A 21,863-nucleotide genomic window follows, 5' to 3' on the forward strand; every position below is an offset into this window, starting at 1 on the left:
GCAACGAGAGTCTACTCAATTTATCTTATTTTCCTATTTATATAACGCATTGATTGAAGGGTAGGTCCTGAGTCATCACTGAATACCCCAAGTTCTGATTGCTGACCATATATAAGCCTATATCGCAAATGGGCTCTAATTCTTTTGAATTACAAATGAACTAAAACCTGCTTTAAAAAAACCAACAGGCTGAGATGGCATGATACAGAGCATGTCTGCAAGCTGGGGGACTGGGTTAGATTTTTTTTATGAAGTTCAGCTAATGTATGTTGGTTTTTTGTTGTGGGTAGGCTAACAAAGAAAGGGGTAGATGAGGGACTTGAAGTAGAGCATCTCCAGGACAGAAAGCAAGCTTGTCTTAAAACTATGTCAGCGTCTCACTCGAATGCATTTGTTCTTTCCTTTGGGAAGAAGTTCCTGAACGTCACCTGGGATGCCTTCTGCCCCAGATCCGTAGGTGATCTGTGTGTTTTGCACCACGGGTGCAAGCTGGAGATTCTGCACTGCAGCAGGCTGGCAGCAGACCTGGGGAAAGGCTGGAGGCAAACCCCTGAGGGCTTGCTGTGAGGTGGGGCGAGCTCCTTCCTCCCTCTGCTCCTTCCAGCAGCACCACCTGTGTGTGTACACAGGTTTGGTGGGGCTGGCGGTTGGGGTTGGCTTATCAGAGCCTCTCTGGAAGAGGACGGTTGATCGGGGCTGATAACAAACCTGAAATGCGGTACTGGCTCCAGCAGTGGCCTCGCTGCCTCTGCTTACGGAGAGCTGGACTTGTTTGCATCCCAGCACTGCCTGAGGATCACCTGGGAAATCCAAAGGAGAGAAAACCCACGTGCTCTCCTTACTGCTGCACAGGAAAATGGAGAAGGCTTGGCTCAGATCCTCCTCCTCAAGAAGAGGAAACCTGTCTGGTCCCCTGCACGGGCGTTAGGACAGTGTCAGCCCTGAGTCTGTATCTGCCAAACTCTCTCCTTTTTCTTTCTCCTGAAACAAAATCTTGCATAAAGCCAAGAAGCTACTGTGCTTACAGCAGTGACATTTACAGAACCTTGGTTGCTTAAACTATTTAAAGCAATTTTCGTGATATCTTACTCTGTTTAACGGAAGAGCTCGAGCAGCATGAAATACCTGCTCCCATTGTCTCTCTGCCTTTTCCAGTGCCACTTCCCAGGCCGTGTGCCTGCCTGCCTGCTGCTGCCTCCGTTGGGGCACGACGAGGGCACCAAGTTCCCAGGAGAAGGGATCACAAAGCACTGACTGTCACGTGCTGGAAGAAAATGCCCCTTCTTGGTGTGGCTTTACTTTTTCTGCTTACGTCAGGTGTAAGCTTGAGCTGGAAGTCCGAATTTTAACTAAGCCAAGTTTTGTTTCAGCTCTCGTTGATGTGAAGCATCCTGTGCTCGGCATGAGTAATCGGGAACAGGTCAGAGATTCCTACGTACACCCTGCCTATTCCCATGGGAAAGTGGCTTGTGTTTAGGTTTCCCTTGTACCGAGTGGCAAAGGGAATAAAGGTTTGGGATCCCTTGGAGCCCTGCCTGGGAGCGATTACCATGCTCGTGCACGAAGCCCAGCTCCGCGGAGGGGAGCGGGATGTCTGGCAGCAGCCGTGTGACAACAACAGATCGCCTGGCTGCTCCGGGAGCGAGGCTGAGATGGCGTCAGCGTCGGTAGGAGCCTAAAGCAGGGCTGGAAAAATAGCCGAGGAGTCGAACTGAATGCTCAATTACAGAGAACAGCCCGGACTTGTTCTCCAAGCTTCGTTCGTTTTGTTGCATCATGCTAGATATCGGTCAGGAAGGAGATGGGCTGACACAAACGAGCTCTCAGCGAGGCTGCTTTCTCTCCCCACAGCGCTGCTTGCCCCGTGGGGCTGTGGTGGCGAGGTGGCTGGTGCTGCATGAGCCGCAGGAGCATCGCGTGGGCTTTGCAGCCACGCATCCCTTCCGGGGGATCAAAGCCTGCGCCGGCGGAGCCGAAATGTCAGTCTCGAAATGAGCTGTGCGCTGCTGCGCGCAGAGGTGATGCTCAGGTGGGGGAAACCCTGCCAACTCCAGAAATGAATTTTTTTAAAAAAACTTCACCAGCTTCCGAGCTGCCTGAAATGAAGACAAAAGAGCAGCCGTGGTGCTGCCAGCAGCCTCTGTGCGACAGTGGCATCTAGCGGCCGCTGCGCCCCGCGGGGCGGTGGCCCCTGTCCCCACTGTCCCCAGAGCCCTGGGACAAGGGGGGAAGCCCCAGCTGGGAGCTGCTGCAGGCAGGGCTGCTTGGCGAGCACCTAGGAGAAGGCTTTTGTAGGGAAAACCCTCATCCTTCCTTCCCTTTGTGCTGCTGTGCCCAAGGAAGTGGCCGGAGCCAGTGGCAGCTTCCCCGATGAGTCCTGTGGGTTTAGGGACGTTGGGGACCTGTGGGGGCAGCAGCACTGCAGGGCCCTGAGCTTGGCTTGCATGGGTGGGGACTGCACGTGTGACCTGGGCTGAGCACTGAGCTAACCACAGAACAGACCTAAAAAATAAAGTTAGGTACAGATGGTGCGGCTGCAAGCCTTTGTCCTCCCCAGTGAGCTCGTCGGTGGGTTTTTGCTGAAGACGTGCAAGGTAAAAAGCGCATCGCTTTCTTCCAGCTTGCTTTACCAGGTATGTTTCAGTACTGAATGTAGCCTGGAATAAAAAGGCAAACCAGCTCTGCTTTTCACCTGAATGCACGTTAATTCCTTGGGCTGTCTGGGAGCCTCTATCTGGCCTATTTTGTAGGTGTCAGACACTGCAGCGAAGGACCACCACCAGGTATTTTCCCTGAGCACCGTCAGAGCAAGGAGCAGCTGAAGCAGGAGCTCGGGAAGTTTCTGGCTGGTGCTTTCTGGAGGCTGTGTGCTTTGCTGGTGGTTGTCCTTCCCGAAGGGCTGTGTTACTCTGCTTTGAAGTGCACGGTGTCGTTTTGGGTGGGAGCAGTGGCTGGGGGGTCAGCCCCGCTTTGGGAATCGGGAGGTGTCAGGATGCTCCCTGCTGGCTGCCAGGCGGGCCCACTCGCTGTCCCTGGGCATGGGGAGATTTGTGTCTGCCTGACAACAAATACAAATCATTCCCTCGCCTCTGGAGGAAGATAAAACGTAAACCATCTCCTTTCTGTGATAAAGCACTGGAAATAGTTGGAATTTAAGATAATTATCTTTTATTGCTTTTTATAGCACCCTGCGAAGACTGAAATCTAATTTGTTGTTCACTAACGGGATTCCTGCTGATGGCTCAGGAACAAATCCATTTGCTTTATTGACCAACTTGCCCATTTGGTTGTCGGGGAGGCGTTCGTGCAGGGGAAGGGAAATCCGGGCAGGAACACGAGTAGGTCTCTAATTTAGGTTCAGACTTTGGTATCTAGTGGCTGGAGGAGAAAATGAAGCTGATGTAATCCAAGTGGAGGTACGTGGAGTTATTAAAGATGCCTGTGAATTTGTTCCTGCTTTCCAGGCTGCCTCCAGACCTCACAGCTGGAGCCAGTGTGACAGCCGCTTCCCCGGGCACGTCCTCTTGGCTGTGCCCCTGCATTTTGGTGGCGGGGAGCAGCACCCTCAGCTTGGCTCAGAGGTGCTGCTTGCAAGCCGAGCTGCCCTGCTGCAACCTTCCTCTCCGCATGGCAGGGGTGCAGCCTGTCGCCAGGCTCTGCTTTTAACAGTCTCCAGTGCAAATGAGTTGCTCATTGGCACAGCCCGGGGGAGCAGTGCTGGGGAGGCCCTGTTCTGGCACTGGGGCTCTGTGAGGAGCCCCTGTCTGTGCTGTTTGGTGCGGAGGCAGCGCTCTCTGAGAGCCCTGCTGGGCATGGCCCCGAGCTGCACCAGGAGCCTTCTCTGAAGCTGCGTCAGCCTCACTTCCTGACCCAGTTCGCAGCCCCCTGTGACCCAGATATGAAGCCCTTCAATTCTTTTTTTCTGTAGAGAAGAAGAAAAAAAAAAAGGTATGGAAATGATGGAGCCTGCCCTGACTTGGCGGAGCTTGTAGCTGAGGGGCTGCTGGGCTCGTCCCTGGCTGCTTTTTGGAGCTTGGCACTCGCGTCGACTGTGCCCCTTGTTGTTCTGCACTACGAGCTGCTGCAGTAACCTGAAGGATGAGTGTAGGTGACGACAGAGAAAGTAATGTTGTCCCAAAATGCATCGGTGTTGGAGTCTCTTCATCTGCCACCAAGTTTGAGTTTTCACTTTTGAACTTCATTCAAAAGTGAAGTTTTAATTCCTGTATTTTTATTAGCAAGCGTAGCAGGTGAGCGTGACTTGTAGGAGTTCTCAATTGTTTTTGTCTTCATATTTGGAAAGAAACACTGTATTCTCTGGACAGGCTTTTCAGCATCACCACATCCCAAAATGTACTTTGAATGTTTCAGGTAGTGATGTTCTTTTGGGGGTGCTGGGTCTGCAGGTCATGCTTTGAAATTGTTCATCTCTGGCTCACCCCCCAGAATCCTGTAACACCTGGGATAACGCTGCAGAGCGCTGCATCTCCTACAGCTGGAGCCCTCACAGCTTCTGCTCAATAATGGGGAAATAGAAAGCCTCCTAGGGGTTAACAGGATTTTTAGGGAGAAGGGAGGAGAGTTCCACAGGAGTAAGCTTTGCTTTGAAGAAGAGATCTGCTCTGTCAGGGCTGTGTAATCCTTCCTAACCATGTACTAGAGCAAGAGGGAGGAGAACATCACTTTATGTAAACATGAAACGATGGACGTGGGTGGGCAAAGCAGATTTCTTGTCCATCTCTGAAGACATGCTCAGTGTTAACTCAACTTTGTTTTGTTTTCCTTCTAGGAATTGACTACAAGACCACTACCATCTTGTTGGACGGCAGAAGGGTCAAGCTGGAACTCTGGTGAGCTTTGATTTTGAGCTGCTTTGGCTGTGAGCACATTACTGGTGAGCGGAGCAGCTGGTCCTGCAAGTGGGATGCAGCACCAAGGTGTGGAGAGCGCAGAGCAGCCCCAGCCAGGTGGTGAGGCTTGCTAGCTCCTCGTACCAGAGTGTTATTCTGGCAAATCAGACCCCTCTCCATTCCTGAGCAGCACAAGCAGCTTGCTGTCTTTTGCTGGAGTGGTCCAACGTGAGACTTTCTCTGTCATACCTGACTGTGTTCCCGTGCAGATCTCAGTCACTTGGGGAACGATAGTATTTTGGAAATAAATACTTCCCCGAAATCCTAGGATGAGAAATCAATATGAGAGAATTGGGAAGACAAAAGGGGTGACGCCCTCAGTTCCTGTTGAAGCCTGGGTATCGCTCAGGGACTGGAGTAGAAATTTCCAATGAGAGCGATGAACAGACCTCTCAGCCACAGAGTACGGTGAATAACTGGAGAGCCGGGCTTACTGGAGTGACCTGACACTGGGATGGAGATGTCAGAACGCTGCACATGAGGGGTGGTTCCTTCCTTATCTGTCAGCACTGGAAGAAGACCTGGAGCCCTGAGGTTTAAACTGCTGAGAAGCTGCCTCAAGAATCCTGTAGATGAGATAGGAAGGACAGACAGGCTGCCCTTGTTCTGCGTTTCACCTGGATCTAGTAGGAAGTGACACAGGCCCTAAAATATTAAATTAAACGTCTACCAAAGCATGTATGAAATAACTGGAATGCTAATGATCCATGTGACTGGTTAAATTAGGGAAGAGGAACAGCCTTCCCTAAATAGGAAAGAGGAACAGCCTCAGTGACTGACTCTAACAGTGTATAGCTTCATGGCTTAATTATAATCCTGATCTCCAAGGAGCTGAATGTCTTCATGTTTCTAACAGCTAATTTATCTCTTCTACCCATATGTTTATATATGATTTTAATATTCTTTTGTTTCTCTTGTAAGACTTCTATTTTAACATTTCAGCTCCATGTATATAGTTACCCACTGCTTCCCTCCTGAAATCTTCATTTTATAGTATAATCCTTGAGTTGGAGAGAGAATCCTAGAGTTGGAGAACCAGCCCAGAACCTTACCTGAAAAGCTGGTAGTGTTGGTTTATGATGTCTTGATGCAATCTTTTACCATTACTTTCCTCATGCAACCAAATACCTGATTGTTAGGGAAGGAGATTAAAGCACAGGCTGCTAGGCTGGTGTACAGGACCAATGAGATCCCTGAATGACTCTCTTAAAGCTTGAGGTCACTGCCTTTTTCATTTATCTGGCACGTATCTGGTATGAGGGATTCATTAACTTCCTCAGTGGTCATTAATGTCTTGACTGGGCCAGTACGAAGCAAATAAGACCAACGCCATCCCATGTCTCTGATGGCCTTGATGCATTTTGGAGTATACTGCTTAAATCAGCTCAGCGTGCTGAGCTCTGGCTTACCGTCCCAGATGCTCCCAGAGGCACTGCTCGGCGCTGGTAACGTAATTGTATTTCCTGCGTCAGGAGTTGCAGTCAGTGTCCAAACAGCCCCTTGTTGTGACAGCATTTTAGAAACATTTTTCCTCAGGCTTGTTTCTGAGCTGTGTGTTGGGTATGCTGGTCCAGGTTTGTCAGATCCAGGTGTATTCTTCCTCTTACTTTGGTTAAAACACGTTGGAAAAAATCCACAAGACCAGACAGTGCAGGACAGTCTCTCCCATCTTCTGTGGTTAGGTTCATTTTATGATACGCCAGCTCCTCCGTGACAGAAGAGATCTGAAGTCTCATTTGTACTTTGAATTCCAGTGGACTGTAGGGAACCAGGAAGAAGATGCTTTGTGCGAGAGAAGAAAATGGTTTACGTGCTTGTACGTCACAAGCACAGTGACAGTGAGGAAGCTCTGCATGTCTGACTGTAACCAAAGACGGTGACGCACCCAGCACACGTCTTCACATTCTTCCCGAAAACACCTTGCAGAGCAGTTCGTGTACCATGCGTGTTCTAAGAACTGATGAGATCTACCCTGGCTGGTTTCTAGTCCAATGAGAAATTTTTCCTTTGTGTTTTATTTTTTTTCCTTCCTAAATTTCACAGGTGTAATTTTAGTTTTCTTTGTTGCAGGGACACATCAGGGCAAGGAAGATTTTGTACCATTTTCAGATCGTACTCTAGAGGAGCCCAGGTAAGTGCTGCTCTCGGTTATTTGACAGGAGCACACTTTCTTTTTCTTTACGATGGCATTAAATTTTTTTACAGCCTTAAGAGCTCTGAGGAGAAATGCATCAAGCATCAAAAAGATGAGAACCGTAAATACGGAGAGGTACCACATGTATTCCTGAAGTCTAGTTTTCTCATTTTATGAAACGATGGGAAAGATGGGAGTGAGTGACTCTTCCCTAGACAGCTGTGGAAAAGGGCTGTTGGAGGCTGTTGGTTTCTAGGCAGGGGCTGTGAAGGTGGGGTTGTAGAGGACATGGCAATTCTAATCTGAGATCTCCCTTAGCTTTGATGTGGATGCTAACTTCCAAGGTTTATTAGGTTTGGTTCAGTATGACAGCAGCTTTCCCAAAGGAGTTCTTTGTCTGTGTTGCCTCCAAGTCAGTTCCAAAATAAGGTTTCTCCTGCTTGCACGTAAACCTGAAACTAGAGCAGCTCAACTGGATCTTAAAGTAGACTCCTTAAAACATGAAACTGTGTTTAAATTTTGAGCTGCTTCTTTGGGGCTTTCTCCAGAATAACGTTGGTTCTGAACGCTAGAGAAATCTTCTGCTCCTTTGGAAAAATTGCTGCTTGTTAATAATGCTTTCTTGTATCAATAGCCATTCCCTGAGTAACATGGTGTGGTCCCCCTAGGTAGAGCCTCAGTAAGTGAAATGAATGACGGTGTTTCCCAATTTAAAAAGTTGGGAAAATTCTCTTCCTTCTACGCACTGAGTCCAAAACTGTACATCAACTTAGTGACCGAGCCAGCATCCCGGCAGCTCCCGAGCCATTGGGAGATTTGCCATTTCTGTTCAACCTCTGCCACTGTTGCTCTTGGCTCTTCACTTCTTGTAGCTGCGGACTTGCTTTGCAAACTGGCAAAATCCGTCATGCTCTCTTTCCCTAAGCTGTTCTGCATATTCACTTGGGCTTTAGACATGAAAGCACTTAGCCTGGGATGCGCCGTTGGTATCTCCCCCGGTGTCTCAGCCTTGTCTGTGCACGCCTCCGGTGCCGTGCATGGCTTTGAGGCAGCTGCTTTGAAGAGGAGGCCGACTTCCCGGTGCGGGGTGGGGAGTGCTGCGGGGTGCCACGGGCGGTGGGAGAGAGCAGGATCTCCTGCACGCTTGGTCCAATGTGGGAGTTGAAATTTCCCTCTGTCCATGCTGTTTCAGAGTACTCTAGCACTTTGGTCCTAATATAACCCGTGCTTGAGACGGTGTCCTTTCCCTCACCATGCCCAAATCAACTTGGCAATAGAAACCAAAGAGAGGGGTAGGCTTCTACCTCATGTGTTCAGAAAGTTAATGAGAGCTTTTACCCACCTGCAGCATGAGCTGCTCTCCCAAGCTGCTGCACAGCAGCCTTTCATCCCTTTGGTGCAGACTGAGCTCCTCTGAGCAACACCGTGTCCCCACAGGGCTTCACCCAGCAGAGCCTGCACCTTGCTGCCAGGACACAGCTGCCGTACGGTGATCTGGGGCAGATGGGAGAGATGAAAGTAGTGATGGGAATACTTGGATAGATGATGTACATGTCTGTCTAGAAGCTGAAGTGGAGCTGGAAGGCACCTAGAGCGCATCCGTCAAATTCCTGCAGCCTGTTTTCTGTGCTATTACATCTGATGCTGGATGGGATAAGGTGTATACGTGGCCGGCCTTAAGTTTGAAATGGATTGCTTTTATCTTCTGTCCTCACAGTGAGGCTCTTGATCTTCTTTGCTTTGGAGGTAACATCTTGCCCTTCTGTTTTATTCATCAGTGTTGCTGTAGGAACTCCCACTTTAAAGTCTGGAAAGCTCGCCTCATCCATCTTATCTGCCCGCCTTTGTCAAGGTGTTGGTTCGAGACATTCACAACAAACACCATCAGCCGGCTTGGCAGAGGCCCTTTTAATGTGAATCCTCTAATGCTGAGTGCTGGGGCATGCTCCTTACTTGGGCAGCAAAGTGTAGCTTATGCTTCAAGGTCTCAATTCGGCTTGTGCCACAACTCCCTGTTCCAAACAACTGTTGTGGTGCCTCAGTCCTGACGTGCCACAGCAGTCAGCCTCTACCCGTCAGAACAACAAAACAGCCCAAGCAGCAAGCCTGCCCAGGGGAGGAGGGGAGCTTCCCAAGTGAAAAATCTCCACTGCCCTCTGAAAAATGGTCTTGTGTGGAGCACTGATCAGCGGGTGCTTTTTGAAGGCTGGCACCCGGAGTCCTGGTGCAGTCTTCTCCAGGTGGCTTGAAGTAAAACTTTTGGTTTTGGCATCAGGTGATTGGTGTCCACGTGGCAATCCAGCAACATCCCTGCGTTAGCAGGAATACAGATTCTGTCTCTTAAACGACTCTCCACATCTTTCAGTGAAAGGAAAGCATCTTAATTTAAACTCCTAATGGTTAACCAAAGCAGGAGTGATGTTAAATGTGAATGACAAATATCTTTGCAGGAGCAGACCTGAATAGCTGTAGTTATTTTTGGCGTGCAGAAGCCAACTTCAGCACAGCTGGGCAGTGCTCTCCTTGCTCAGTGAAAGCTGCTGCTTAGAAGATTGGCAATACCATTTTTATTGACAGTGTAAAGGCAGTGTAACCCTGTGTGGTCTCAGGCAAGGGGAAAAAATGAAGTGCTCCTGTGCTTGCTTTTTTGGAGGTACACTTGATGCTGTGTGTTGGACTGCTTTGCTTTTAGTCTTTCTTCTCTTCTGTCTTGGTATTGTCAGACTTCAAGACTTCTGCTGTAGAAAGCCTGATGCAAATCCAGCTGGAAGCAAGAGAAACAGCTCTTTTTTTTTCTTTTTTTAACTTACCAAAAGCTCAGGAAGAATAAATACAGCAGAGAAGAGAGATGCCGGGGGAAAAAGCTCAGTTTAAAGAGCGGTGTGATACTTGTTCAAGAACAGCTTGGTATAAACTGGCAGTGAGCACCTTTATGCTGAAACCCAGCAAAAGTTTTTGTTTGTTTGTTTGTTTGTTTGTTTGTTTTGTTTTTGTTTTTTTTTTTGAGTAGAGGATGGAGGCTCCGAGCTGAGCTTCCTGTACGGAACACAAGGGGAGCTTTAAGAGTGGCTCAGAGCTGGGTGTCCAAAGAGGTCTTTGAGAGGCTGTTGGGCAAGCAGGAGGCTGGCCTGGCTTTTCCCAGGGCTGACTGAGAAGAGGGTAGGTGCATCTGAATGGCGAGTGCTTCAGAAAATAGGCAAAACAACTGCTTGGAATGAGAAGTGCCTTCAAGCAGGGGAAGCACACCTGGCTCCCATCCCCACCTCGTGGTTTCTTGAGTGGAGTGATAAGAACTTCTGAAGTTAAACCCTGCAGAGATTGATTGCCAAGGGGAAAATCAGCCTGCAGGCAGGAACCAGACCTTCTTGTGAGCCCCCCTTCCTGGTGCAGCACAGCACGGCGCTGTTCTCTGCTCAGCCTGGGCCGCAGGCAGCTCCTTCCCAAGTGGAAGGGCTCTTCCCAAGCACCTGGGTGCCTTCACCGGCTGTCCGTGGCTTAGTTTCCACACTGCTGTTTAGACCTCAAAGTAGTTCTGCTGTCCCAGATGAACCAGCTTTAAATGAGGAGCAGCCCCTTGTTGAGCCAAGTCGGGCAATCCCATTTACCCCTGGATTTGCGGCTGGGGTCACAGATCTCTCTTGCTTTCCCTCCCTGCCCTGCCTGGCAGATCTGATCTCTTCAGGGATGCAGAGAGCTATTTGGCTCAAGGCAGGGGCTTGTGGCATACTGTGCCTGGGACCTCCCTCCTTTTCTCTCCTTGCTTCCCTGGGGTCTGCGTTTCCCTTCTCCTAACCCAGCAGCTTTCATCATCCCTTCCCCGTTGGGGCTTGTTGTGCCAGCAGCTCTGCACCATGCTGCTCCAGGGTCTCGCCTGGGGCATGAGAGGAGCCTGGTGGGGTGGGGGCAGCATCACCCAGACCACGTTGTGCTGACTCCAGGGGCAAGGTGGAGGTGGGAACGCAACGCAGAGGTGTTGTGGTGTCACTGACATGCTCTGGAGTGTCCCAGGTTTCAGAACAGCACTGGCATCTCATCTCGTGCTACCCATGTTGAAGGTGAGGTGGTGCTGAGGAGTGGTGGGACCTTCCCACGCTAACCAGTTCCTTGGCCAAAAGAAGAGACCGAGGTGTAAGGAGTTAACTAACTCAGCTCTTGTTTTGGTTTTGTGGCTCGGTTCTAATGAAGGTGGGTGACAAGCAGTGAGCATCTGCTCTTGTGAACCGCTGGGCTGCAGCTCTCAGCTCTGCTGCTGGCTGTGACAGAGCTGTGGCATGTGCTGGGTGCTCTCACAGCTGCAGAGCCGTGATCCCCTTCCGCTGGGAGGCAAGAGCTGTGTGACATCCAACTTCTAGCCCCTTGGGAGGCTTAGCTGGGAGGTGGCACTTGGCCTTGGGCTTTGCAAGAGGAGTGACTTACCTGGAACATCAGGGGCTTGCAGAATTTGTGTACTGCTGCAGTGTGGTGCATGGGGAAGGGTATTTGGTGATGCTTAAAGGTGCTTCAGAGCTCTTTTGGTTTGCTCTTGGGCTTCTGCTCTTTGGCTGTTTCTGCTTGGCAATAAGGCCCCAGCACACGCACAGCGGAGCAGGCACACCGGCATCAACTGCTGCATGTGTGCAGCAGCTGCTCCGACGGCTGCTGGGAGCCAACGCGTCTCTTCCAGCAGTCATCGCTGAAGGCAGCAGGAATCCTGGTGGCACATCCTGATCTAGCAAGGAAGACGCAGATCCAGTGTCACTTCTGATCTCCTCGTGTGCCAGTGACTTAAACTGCTGCTGGAAACGCGGCTTGCCAGCACGTCCCAGACAGTGTGCTGGATGGAGTCCTTCAGGAATAGTTTGCCTACAGAAAGTCGTGATCAACGTTCAGAAATGCTCCCGTCTTCCAGCAGAGCTGCAGCCCTAACAGAATAATGAATGCTGTCGAGTTCTGCTTAGGCAGCTGATTTGAGCAGTTGCTGTTTATCCTGGTGGGGGCATCTTAGTATGCAGGGCGCTGCTGGCTGCTCCTGGCAGCTCAGCAGGCTCTGAGACGCGGGCGCTGCTGCGCCTTGCACATACCCTACCTGCCCCGGGTCACTCTGAGGGCTGCCCAGCTGCTGGGGGAGCTGGCCCTGCAAGGCGAAACGTTTATGGAAAGCTCGGTGATAAATAACCCCCACGATGTGTTAACGCTGTTGGGAAACGCTCTGGCAGCAGGGTGTAGCTGTGCTGCGAGCCAAGGCCTGTGGTGCCAGCTGGAAAGCTGCGGCTGAGCCCGGCCCTGACGGAGAAGGCAGGACAGAGTGTTCTGCCTGCCGTCACTGCCAGATCCTTCTTTGGGGCCGGATAGTCCTACGGGCTGGAGAAGTCCAGCCAGGGGGGGTGTTTGAGCAGCTTCAGCTCTGCTCTGCCTGTGGAGGACACCAGCGAGTGTCCTTCCCTGGCTGCCCTGTCCTCTGCTGAGGCTTTGGCACTGCTGCGAGCACTCAGTTCTCCCAGCCGTGTTCTTGCAGGCCTGTGTGAGCAGCTGGAGCCCCCTGCTCACAGCTGAGAAGCCTGCTCTGCTCTGCTGGGCGAGCACGCTGCGTTTGCCACCTTCCAAAGCACATCGCTTGTAAACCTGCTCGAGGCACCTGCAGCAAGGAGGCAGGGGCGGGATTTGATTTCCCCCTTTGGGTATGGGGACGGATCTTTGTGCAAGCTCCTGCTGAAAACAAGCTTGATTTTGGCAAAGTTAAGTGTCCACGTGTGCTGTTGGATATGATAGCAGATGATCTCTGTGTTCATGGCACCGTGTGCTCATGTGGAAATTTGTCACTGCAGTGCTCAGGCTTGCAGCAGTCCCAGCAGCGTGGAACAAAAGCAGAGTGGAAACGAACTTGGAAAATTAACTCTGAAAAGACCTGAGACAGGTCAGCCCACTCTTCTTCCACCTTGAACCTCTAGGCAGGCAGGGGGAAAGGCTGTTTGAGGGTTGGTGAGGGATCCAGGATACCTTCACGAGGTGTTACTGCAAGACACGGAGGTGGATGTCTTGTGAAACTAAATATTGAGAGGGATGGAGACATTCGAGTGCTGACAGCCATCGAGGCACTTAGGGGATGATTTAGGCTGCAAATGGGGATCTGTTCATCTTTCTAGCTGAGTTGATTAAAATTCTGCACACTTTTTTTGTTTAAAAACTAAAAATAGAAAAGACAACCTGACAGATCTCACTTGGAGCTGTCTGCAGAGATGGAGCCAGCTCCCTGTCTGTGTGCGTGTCTGCGCACTGCTCTCTGCAGGGCAGAACGCGGCAATGACAGCGTGCTCTGGGGATGTGTGCCCTGGAAATGTGGTGTCTGGAGCACGTCTGTGCCACCTGGGGAAGCCCAGGGCCACCACGGGCTGGGCACTTCTGGGGCTGCTTCCTCCAGTTTGTGCTGGTGAAAGCAGAGCTGGTCTTAAAGCCCATGCTGGGCAGGATGGGGACAGGATCAAGGCGTTAGACAACGTGGCCTTGGTGTCTTGTGGCTTTGGCAAGCTTGACTTGACAGTCTGAACTCCAAATGTCACGCACGGAGCTGTGTTATGACCTTGGGGATGAGCTGGCAGACGGCGTCTCTCCTCGCAGGGAGCACGGCCGTGACCTTCCCCCTGCTCCCGAGAACTGGGGGCTGTGTTTTGGCTGGTGGTGAATCCGTGTTCCTCTCTAAAGCAGATCTGGGCTGGAGCTGCCAGCAAGCTGAAAAGCGCTGTTCTCCTAGAGCGAATTTCTGGCAGAAGCAGTCTTCACAAACTAGGTCTTGGTCTGTTTCCCTTGGCTAAGGGAAGCCGTCAGTCCAGAAATAAAATAAGTAGACTTCAGCTCTCTGGCAATTTGTCTTGGAAGGGGGTCATCAAACGTCTGCCTTTGTTATTTCCTGGTTATCATTCATTCACATGCACAGCCTTGGAAGCCAGAAGTCAAAACAGATGTAACAATAATTAAAAGAAAGCTGAGTCTTGCTTTTTGTTTTTTCAAAATGCACTTTAACATAATATATCCTGATAGTAGGTAGTTCTTGATTGGCTTCTTGAAAAGCACTAGCTTGGGTTTCTGTGAGCCTTTTTTATTTGGGTGAAAACTTTCTTCCTAGACTTTTTTTTCTCCTGTCGAGACTTAGGAGAACCCCCTTCCCTCCTTCAGAAGAAGGGGGTGGGGAAAGCCTCATTCTTTTTGAGTGTAAGACTTCACTGTTCTAGGAATGATGCTGCAAAAAGACCATAGACTTGAGGAATGAGCTCTAGAGCATCCTTGGAGGGAAGGGAAGATGCTCCTGCCCCCCTCTGTGTCTGTGCATGGCTTCAGTGCAGGCTGCCCCCGGCCTGCCCTCCCTGCCTCCTGCAGTCCCCACTTCAGGGTATCTTCAGTTCCAATTCCGAAGTAACCTCAAAGAGCCTCTTGTCACTTGAAATGCCCTTGATTACAGGGTGCCAAGAAGCCAGAACACCAACTGCAGCACTCACTGCTTGCTTGAAATGATTCTCAGCATCGGCTGGGCCGATGCTCCAGGGCTTGCAGTGGGGGCTGCAGGCACAAACTTTTCCTCCTTGGGCCGTGCCTGTCCCGGCTGCCAGCCCTGCAGGTGGCCAGGCAGTGAGATGCGGGTGGCGTTAGGGAAGGTGTGTTTGGGCATGGGGACACAGGAGGCACCCTTTTTTATTTTTATTTTTTTCAAGGGTGCTGAAAATACTGTGCCACAGCTCGTGGAGTTGCTGGAGTTCCCAGCAGAGGGTGGCTGGCAGCTGACTTGCCCAGCACCTTCCTGGTCACGTACCAGCACCGAGGCAGCTCCCCGTGCCCCCAGCTGCTCCTGGGCACTGGGCACATTTCTTGGGCTGGGCTGCATGCAGCTTACCCCTGCCTCCTCCCTCCGGCACCTCCTCAGTCCTTCTGGGTTTTGCAGCTCACACTGGGACTGTCCCTTTGAGCTGTGCACCCTGCAGCAGGACCTCGGGGGTTTGCCAGCGTCGCTCCTCTGGGAGCTCTGCGAGCATGGGCTGCCCTTGGTGGGTCTGGTGTGGGTGCCAGGCTGGGGGTCTCTGTCCTCCAGAGCTCTCGATTGCTGCAGTCACTGAACTGCTTCCTTGGCAGCAACGGGAGGACCGAATGAGACGGGTTCTGGAGGGAAAAGGAACAGGTTTTGAAGATGGGTGAGCTGCTTTATTGGGAGCTGCTGCCATTCAGTGCAGGTGTGCTGCATAAGGGGAAGAGAAAAAAACTGTTCCTCCCTCTGTGAATGTGTATCAGGTTTGTGGTAGGAGGAGGGTGTGCAAAGCGGAGCCTTTCTCCTCTGGATACAGAGGCACTGGGGCAGTTCCTCCTCTGCAGAGCCTGCTGCTTTGAAGTGTTTTGGGGTCTGTTCAGGCCAAAACAAACCGGTGTCTTTTCCAGAGCTGCTTTCTTGTTGGAAACGGGAGTAAAACCTTCCCTAGCAGGTCTAAGTTCATACAGACCTGTTATGTGAATTTTAAGCCTAGTAAATGCAAATAATGTGACTGGAGAAACCTTTCCTTAGCCTTTTAGGTTCTGGGCATAGCAGTGGTCTTCCAGGTGCATCTCCCTTTTAGTTTGCCTGCTACATGGCTTACTGATCGCGCGTTTTCTTCCCTCAGGGAATTCTCCTGGTGTACGACATCACAAACCGCTGGTCCTTCGATGGGATAGATCGATGGATCAAGGAAATAGATGAGGTAAGCCAAAGGGAAGAACCCGTGGAGCATACCAGCTTCCTACCGTGCCAGCTGTGTCCCAAAACACGTGTGGGACTGTTTGGGGAGAAACATGGCACAGGAGGGCAGCAGTCCAACAAAACCCCGGGGAGATGCCACCTCTGGTCTGGGGACAAGCGTGGCTCGGCTGGGGAGAGGAGGTGATGGCAGGCCGCTACAGGCAGAGGCAGGGTTTAATGTCTGTCCATCAGTATCGGTTCGGTATAAACCTGGAGTAGCAGGAAAGGGCTTGGGAATGGCAAGAAAGACAGGAAAGTTCCCTCTGAAGTGGACTGTGGGAGGGATAAATGAGTTGTCTTCATCGTGTAGTATTGATTGCTCAGCAGTCAGAGCAGCCTCTCTTCCGTTGCCTGTCACTGCTGTTGAAGCCAGGTAGAACACCAGGTGTCGGCTGCCGTGGCTAAAGGCAAACCGTGACTTTCTTCACTTCTTTTTTTCTTTTTTTTCAGCATGCCCCTGGTGTCCCCCGGATCCTGGTGGGGAACAGGCTTCACCTCGCCTTCAAGCGGCAGGTGCCCACGGAGCAGGCCCGGGCCTACGCGGAGAAGAACTGCATGACGTTCTTTGAGGTCAGCCCCCTGTGCAACTTCAACGTGATAGAGTCCTTCACAGAGCTCTCCCGGATCGTCCTCATGCGGCACGGCATGGAGAAGATCTGGAGACCCAACAGAGGTGAGGAGGGCGCTCTGCGTGGGCAGCTGGAGGGGATGAAGGGGAGAGGGGTAGGACTGCCTGGGTGGGAGGCTCGTGTGCTTGTCCCCGTGGGGTCTGAAAGCACCTGACCTGGTGAAATGGTGAAATGCTGAAGCTGAGCTGCAGCGAGCTGCCTGTGCTGGTGCCAGAGCCCTGCAGTGAGGGATGGGCAGCTCCAGAGGGCAGCTCAGCATGTCTGGGCTCTGAGCTGCTCTGGGACATCCTGCACCTCTGCGTTTACTCTAGATGAGGCTGAGGGTGATTAAGCTCACAGCTTGAAAGTACTGCAGTCAGATGGTTGTGTGGGATGAACCCGAGTGTAAGCAACTCTGTCCTTATCCTTGCCTGAGCCTGTATCTCCTGTTTTGGCAAGACGTGGGGGCAGAGTGAGCCCAGGGCAGCACAAGGAGTTGAAAAGGGATAAACCGTGTCCCTGCTGTAGGCATGAAGCAGAGGGCTGGGATGTTCTGTGTATCAAGGTGCATGTGCTGCAGGGCGGAAGGCAGTGAGCAGAGGCCACCTGATGTCCCAGCCCGTTGAGTTAGAAGCGAAATAACCCTTAGGCCCCACGCTCCTGGCTGGAGGTAGCAGCATGTCCTGCTGGCAGGCTGAGCAGCAGGAGTTTAACACCCCACGAGGGATGACCTGCCTTCGTCGGGGTCCTGCCATCCTGCTCGCTAGGGAGGGACGATCCCACTCGCTGGCCCCACTCACCAAAGTGTCTGCCAGACTCTCCCAGAGGGCAGCACCCCTAACTGCTGCCTGCCTGGGAGCAGCAGAGAGACTTCAGCAGCCAGCTGGAGGTGAACGTGTGCCCTCCTGTGGCCGGCTGCTGGGAAATCCCATCCGAGCCGACTTGCCAAGGCAGATCCACGTGGTTACGCTGAGCTACGAGGACTCTGGGAAGCTTGTCCTGGCTGGATGGGATCCCGCTGCTGCAAGCACCCCGCAGAGAGGCAGCTCGTGGCTGCTGCTCACCAAGTAGGTCCCCAACGAGAACATCCTACATCAGGGCTGGCCAACAGAGAGAACTCCTTCCCCGGCCTCCCCTTCAGGCTGCCCTGGGGAAAACCAGGCGTGGGGCAGGGTCGCGAGCCAGCCCAGCATCTGAGCCCAGGGTTGACACTAAAGCTGGCCTCCTGCAAAGTCTGGCCTCCGCAGGCAGAGCCTACCTGAGCCCTACCCCACACCTACCCTGACTGACCTGCTCTCTGCTCGGGGCTCCCCTGCAGTCACTATTAGCTCTTCTCCCCTTCTAAGCAAAAACTGCACGTTGTAAAGAATGGGTGCAGGAAGAAGGCAGCCCTTGAGGTCTCTTGGGCCTTGACTGTCCGGTCTTTTTCTCCCACCAGTGTTCAGCCTACAGGACCTGTGCTGCCGAGCCATAGTTTCCTGCACCCCGGTGCACCTCATCGACAAGCTGCCGCTGCCCGTCACCATCAAGAGTCACCTGAAATCCTTCTCCATGGCCAACGGGATGAACGCGGTGATGATGCACGGCCGGTCGTACTCCCTGGCCAGCAGCGGCGGCGGGAGCAGCAGCAAAGGCAACAGCTTGAAGAGATCCAAGTCGATTCGGCCGCCCCAGAGCCCCCCACAGAACTGCTCGCGCAACAACTGCAAGATCTCTTAGCAGGACGGAGGCGCCGTGAGCTCCGAACGTGTCCGCACCCACCCACCGATGTACAGATGTTTGCACACTTCACCCTTTTCGACTGGATCCCTTCGGATGGGCCTCGGCTGCTCCTCTGACGGCGCGTGTGAGCGTTGGGAACGTGCTCACGTTTGGCCTCGCATGTGAAGCGCGGTGCCGGCCGGGGGGGAGAGGACTCTGCCAAGTGACCCTCCAAGAATGCTTTGGGCTTTGCCTCTCGGCCCGGGGTGGAAAATTCAGCAGCTGCCGGGTTGGGGAGGGGGGAAGGGGAAAAAGCTCATCCAGTTTCGATGGAGAAATGGATTTAATGGCAGATTGAGAGGCTTAAGGGAGTAGGCAAGGAGAGTCTGTGCTGCAACTTTAACTCTTGGACTCCTGAACAGATTGCTGGTGCAATAGTGGCTGTTGGATGTAGTAAAGAAAATGGGGACAGGGGACTAGTGACCGTTTCCACCAGGATGTTAACCTGCTGTTGCCAAAAAGAAAAGAGGGGGGAAAAAAAAAAAAAAAAGGCAGGAGTTGGCCGATTGGCAAGCTGAAGGAAGCAGTCTGCTTGCCTTCTTCGTTTATTTATGTAAATATTATACATATATATATATCACTTGTTTTTTAAGGTTTTTTTTAAGAAGCAGTCAGGGAAAATTTTATGCAGCCATGTAAATAAAAGCACGGGATTAACTTTACCAGTGTCAGCAAAAGGGGAAAGATGGAGGATTTTAAGATGAAAATACACAAATGCTTTAAGAGACTTCCAGTCGCTGCCAGGATTTATGCTGGGTTTTTTAAATACTACATATGCAGAAGGAAAGAACGATGGGCGTGTTACGTACCCCAAGCTGCTTTACTCTGATTGTACCCTAAAATTTGAGTGCCGAAGGCAGGGTGGGATTTAGAATCGATTCGGGGGCAGAGCAGGGGCCTGGGGCTGGATTTTGTTTTCAGCGGGCAGGACAAAGAGGCAGCTCTGAGGTTTGAACCCACCCAGGCGACCGACCGACGCCTCGATCAGGTGCACGTTAGAAGATGTGAGGAGGTCAGGGGCTGAGGAGCAGAGGGGGGAAGCCCCGAGCCTAAAGCAGCAGGAAGGTGCCAACCTTGTCCTGTACTGGGAGCAGCGCAGCAGAGCCCTGCCTCCACCATGCGCCTCGTGCACCTCCTGGATCCTCGCATTGCCACCCCGTGAGACTGGCCCTGAATCCTGCCTTTTTTGCTTTGCTTTCCCAAAGATGCCCTGCCTGAGCTCGTGCTGCTGTGGCTCCTCCTGGATGAAAGCGGGCAGGGGCAGACGCAGCTCGTCCCGCTGGAGGTGAAGGAGCAGCAGTGGGGCTGTGGCTGGGGGTGGACGCTGGGCGCCCTTTGCGCAGCAGGCAGCAGTCACCGGCCTCCACGTCCCGCCGTGGTGAGCGTGCTGGGCTCGTGGCCACGGCAGAGATCAGGAAAGCCGACTGCTTTGTCCTGTGGGACTGCTCCTGAGTTTTAGAGGACGTGCAGGCTCGGTGGCGAGAGCCTGAGATACGCGCCTGGGGCAGGAGAAGATCTGTCAAACAAAGGCATGTGCATCCCTGGCGCAGTCCCGTGGCAGTGTATTGGTTTGTGATGGAAATTCACCTGGAAACTGAAAACTCACGCCTAGACCTTACTGCAGCAGAAGAGCAGGGCCTGGCAGCGGTACTGAGCTGTGCTGACAGGTCTCTGCAGCCAGCCAGGACGTGTGGATTTGCGAGCACCGCGGCAGAAAGTGAACTGCTCTTCGTCTCCGCGGAGGAGAGCGGCGGTGCAGTGCTGCCATCTTCCTCCTGTTGTCAGCAACTCCTCGGGGCCTCGGCGTGCTCCTCTCCTCTCCTCTGCTCCCAAAGCTCCCCGTCGCCTTGCACGGGCAGGATGAAGCCGCAGCAGTTTCTGCGAGGCTGACGACCCCCTTGGTGCAAGCAGCAGGCGGGCGGGCAGCCCCCTGCCCTGGGCGAGGAAGGAGCCTTCCCCCTCCCCGCTCTGCGGAACAAAACCCAGCGCTGGGGTGGGTTTCTTGGCTTGTCCCTGGTGTGCTTTATTGCCCAGCTCAAATGAGCGGGGAGAGAATTAAACCCCGGGCAGAGGGGGGGAGAAGAATCCTTTGTAGTGGTGATTTGGCTCAGGAGCAAAGCTGCAGCCGATTTCGGCACGGAGTCCGGGGGATTTCTGGAACCTGTCTGGGACGGCTGGCACCTGTTTCCCATCACTTAACACACAGCAGAAGACAATCGCTGGCTCAGCAGCCCGGCGGGCTGGGGATATACGGCCAACAGGTGATGCACCCCAGCGCTGCAGAAGGCAGCTCCTCCTGGAAAACATCTCCTGGGCAGCGCGGGGCCGGGCTGCAGGCGGCCTCTCGCCTCCGCGGCAGCCAGGCAGCGGCGCGTGAGGCGGAGAGGCACGAAGGTTTCCTTCACAAAGTCACAAAGCTGCTGCATGTGTAGAAAAACTCGACGTACCTCTGCTTGGTTTTGCTTTGATAACGTGCGGCACCTCCTGCGCCTTTTGCCCAAAGCTGATTTTTTTTTTTTTTTTTTCCATCCTGTAAAGTTCAAGAGATCCTGTCTGGAGGGAGAACAAAAGATTCACCCGGAATGTTTGCTCAGCAATTTATTTTATTATTATTTTTTTTTAATTTAAAAAGGAAAAGAGGTTCTTGCATCTGATGTCAACACTAGTCTTTAGCTGCTCTCCAACACTTGTACCATTCCTGAGGGTTGTGTTTTGTTTTTGTTTCTTGGACTGTCCTTTTATTTTTTTATTCCTTTGTACAGTCAATGTTGTTCAACTGATTATACATGGTTTTGTTTTATATAAATTAAAGCCTTTTTTGTTTTGAACTGCCATCCAGGAGGTGGAGGAGTTGTATCAGGGTTTTTTTGGGTGGTGTGGGAGGAGGCTGGGAAGAGCTGTAAAAGAAAAAGCGGTGGTTTTGCCCAAAACTGGGCAAAAGCAGGTGTGCTTGTGATGCTGGTGTGTACCCCATCCAGCAACAGGAGCTGACACTGATCTCAGCTTCCCTTTGGGGAGGGTGGGAATCTTAAACTCCCGACGCCGGTTCTGGTCTTTTGCCCTGCTCCATACATACAAAAGCTGAAATTGTTCTCATCAAAAGCTCGATTGTCACACGATGGCTGAGGCTGGGTAGCTTTAAGCAAGCAGAGCCCAGCCTGGCAGGGGCTGAGTGCTACAAGAAGGCGCCTTCCCCGTGGTGCCCGTGGGTTTGTGCAGCCACCCCATGGCCCTGGGAGCTGGGTGCTGGAGTCCAGAGCCAGCAGCTTGCTGCAGGGCTGGAAGGAAACTTCTCCTTGCCCCATCCTCTTCTGCTCCCAGCCCACCTCTCCGTGACCTCCCTCTTCCCCTGCCTGCTCACTTCCCGAGGATCAGATTTTCCACTTCGTACCAGACCGGCCACGCTTGTTTTAACAGCTTAAGTAATTATTGCTGGGGCTGGGAGGGGGCAAGGGGGGAAATCAGATAGCGTCTGCAGCCTGGAAAACCCTTAACTAAGGTAAAAGCTTGGCCGGGGAAGAGTCACGGAGCCCTTTTTGTTCTCCGGGTGGCTTCTGGCAGCGACTGCTCCTCATCAGCACGGTCTGGCCGAGGGCTGTGGGTGGCTTCAGGTGGGGGAAGCGCCAGCAGGAGCCAGCTCTGCGGGGGGAGCAGGGCAAGGAGATGCCATACACAGCATGCTGTGGCTCTGGCCGGTCCCGTTGTGCCCCCTGGGT

The 21,863-nt window shown here is 52.5% G+C and overlaps 1 protein-coding gene across 1 annotated transcript in view; it reads left to right on the forward strand.

The window, feature by feature from the left end:
- RAB40C (RAB40C, member RAS oncogene family) overlaps positions 1-20,981 on the forward strand; it is a 31,798-nt gene extending 10,817 nt beyond the window's left edge. The window contains exons 2-6 of the mRNA XM_082772582.1: positions 4,790-4,850; positions 6,981-7,041; positions 15,663-15,740; positions 16,229-16,451; positions 17,825-20,981. Of these exons, the coding sequence (XP_082628708.1) occupies positions 4,790-4,850; positions 6,981-7,041; positions 15,663-15,740; positions 16,229-16,451; positions 17,825-18,105 (704 nt within the window). The 3' untranslated portion in view covers positions 18,106-20,981. The remainder of the gene's footprint in view (positions 1-4,789; positions 4,851-6,980; positions 7,042-15,662; positions 15,741-16,228; positions 16,452-17,824) is intronic.
- The last annotated feature ends 882 nt before the right edge of the window (positions 20,982-21,863 follow it).

Source organism: Aythya marila (genome assembly GCF_965140915.1).
Source record: "Aythya marila genome assembly, chromosome: 15".
In the NCBI taxonomy this organism is placed as follows: Eukaryota; Metazoa; Chordata; class Aves; order Anseriformes; family Anatidae; genus Aythya; species Aythya marila.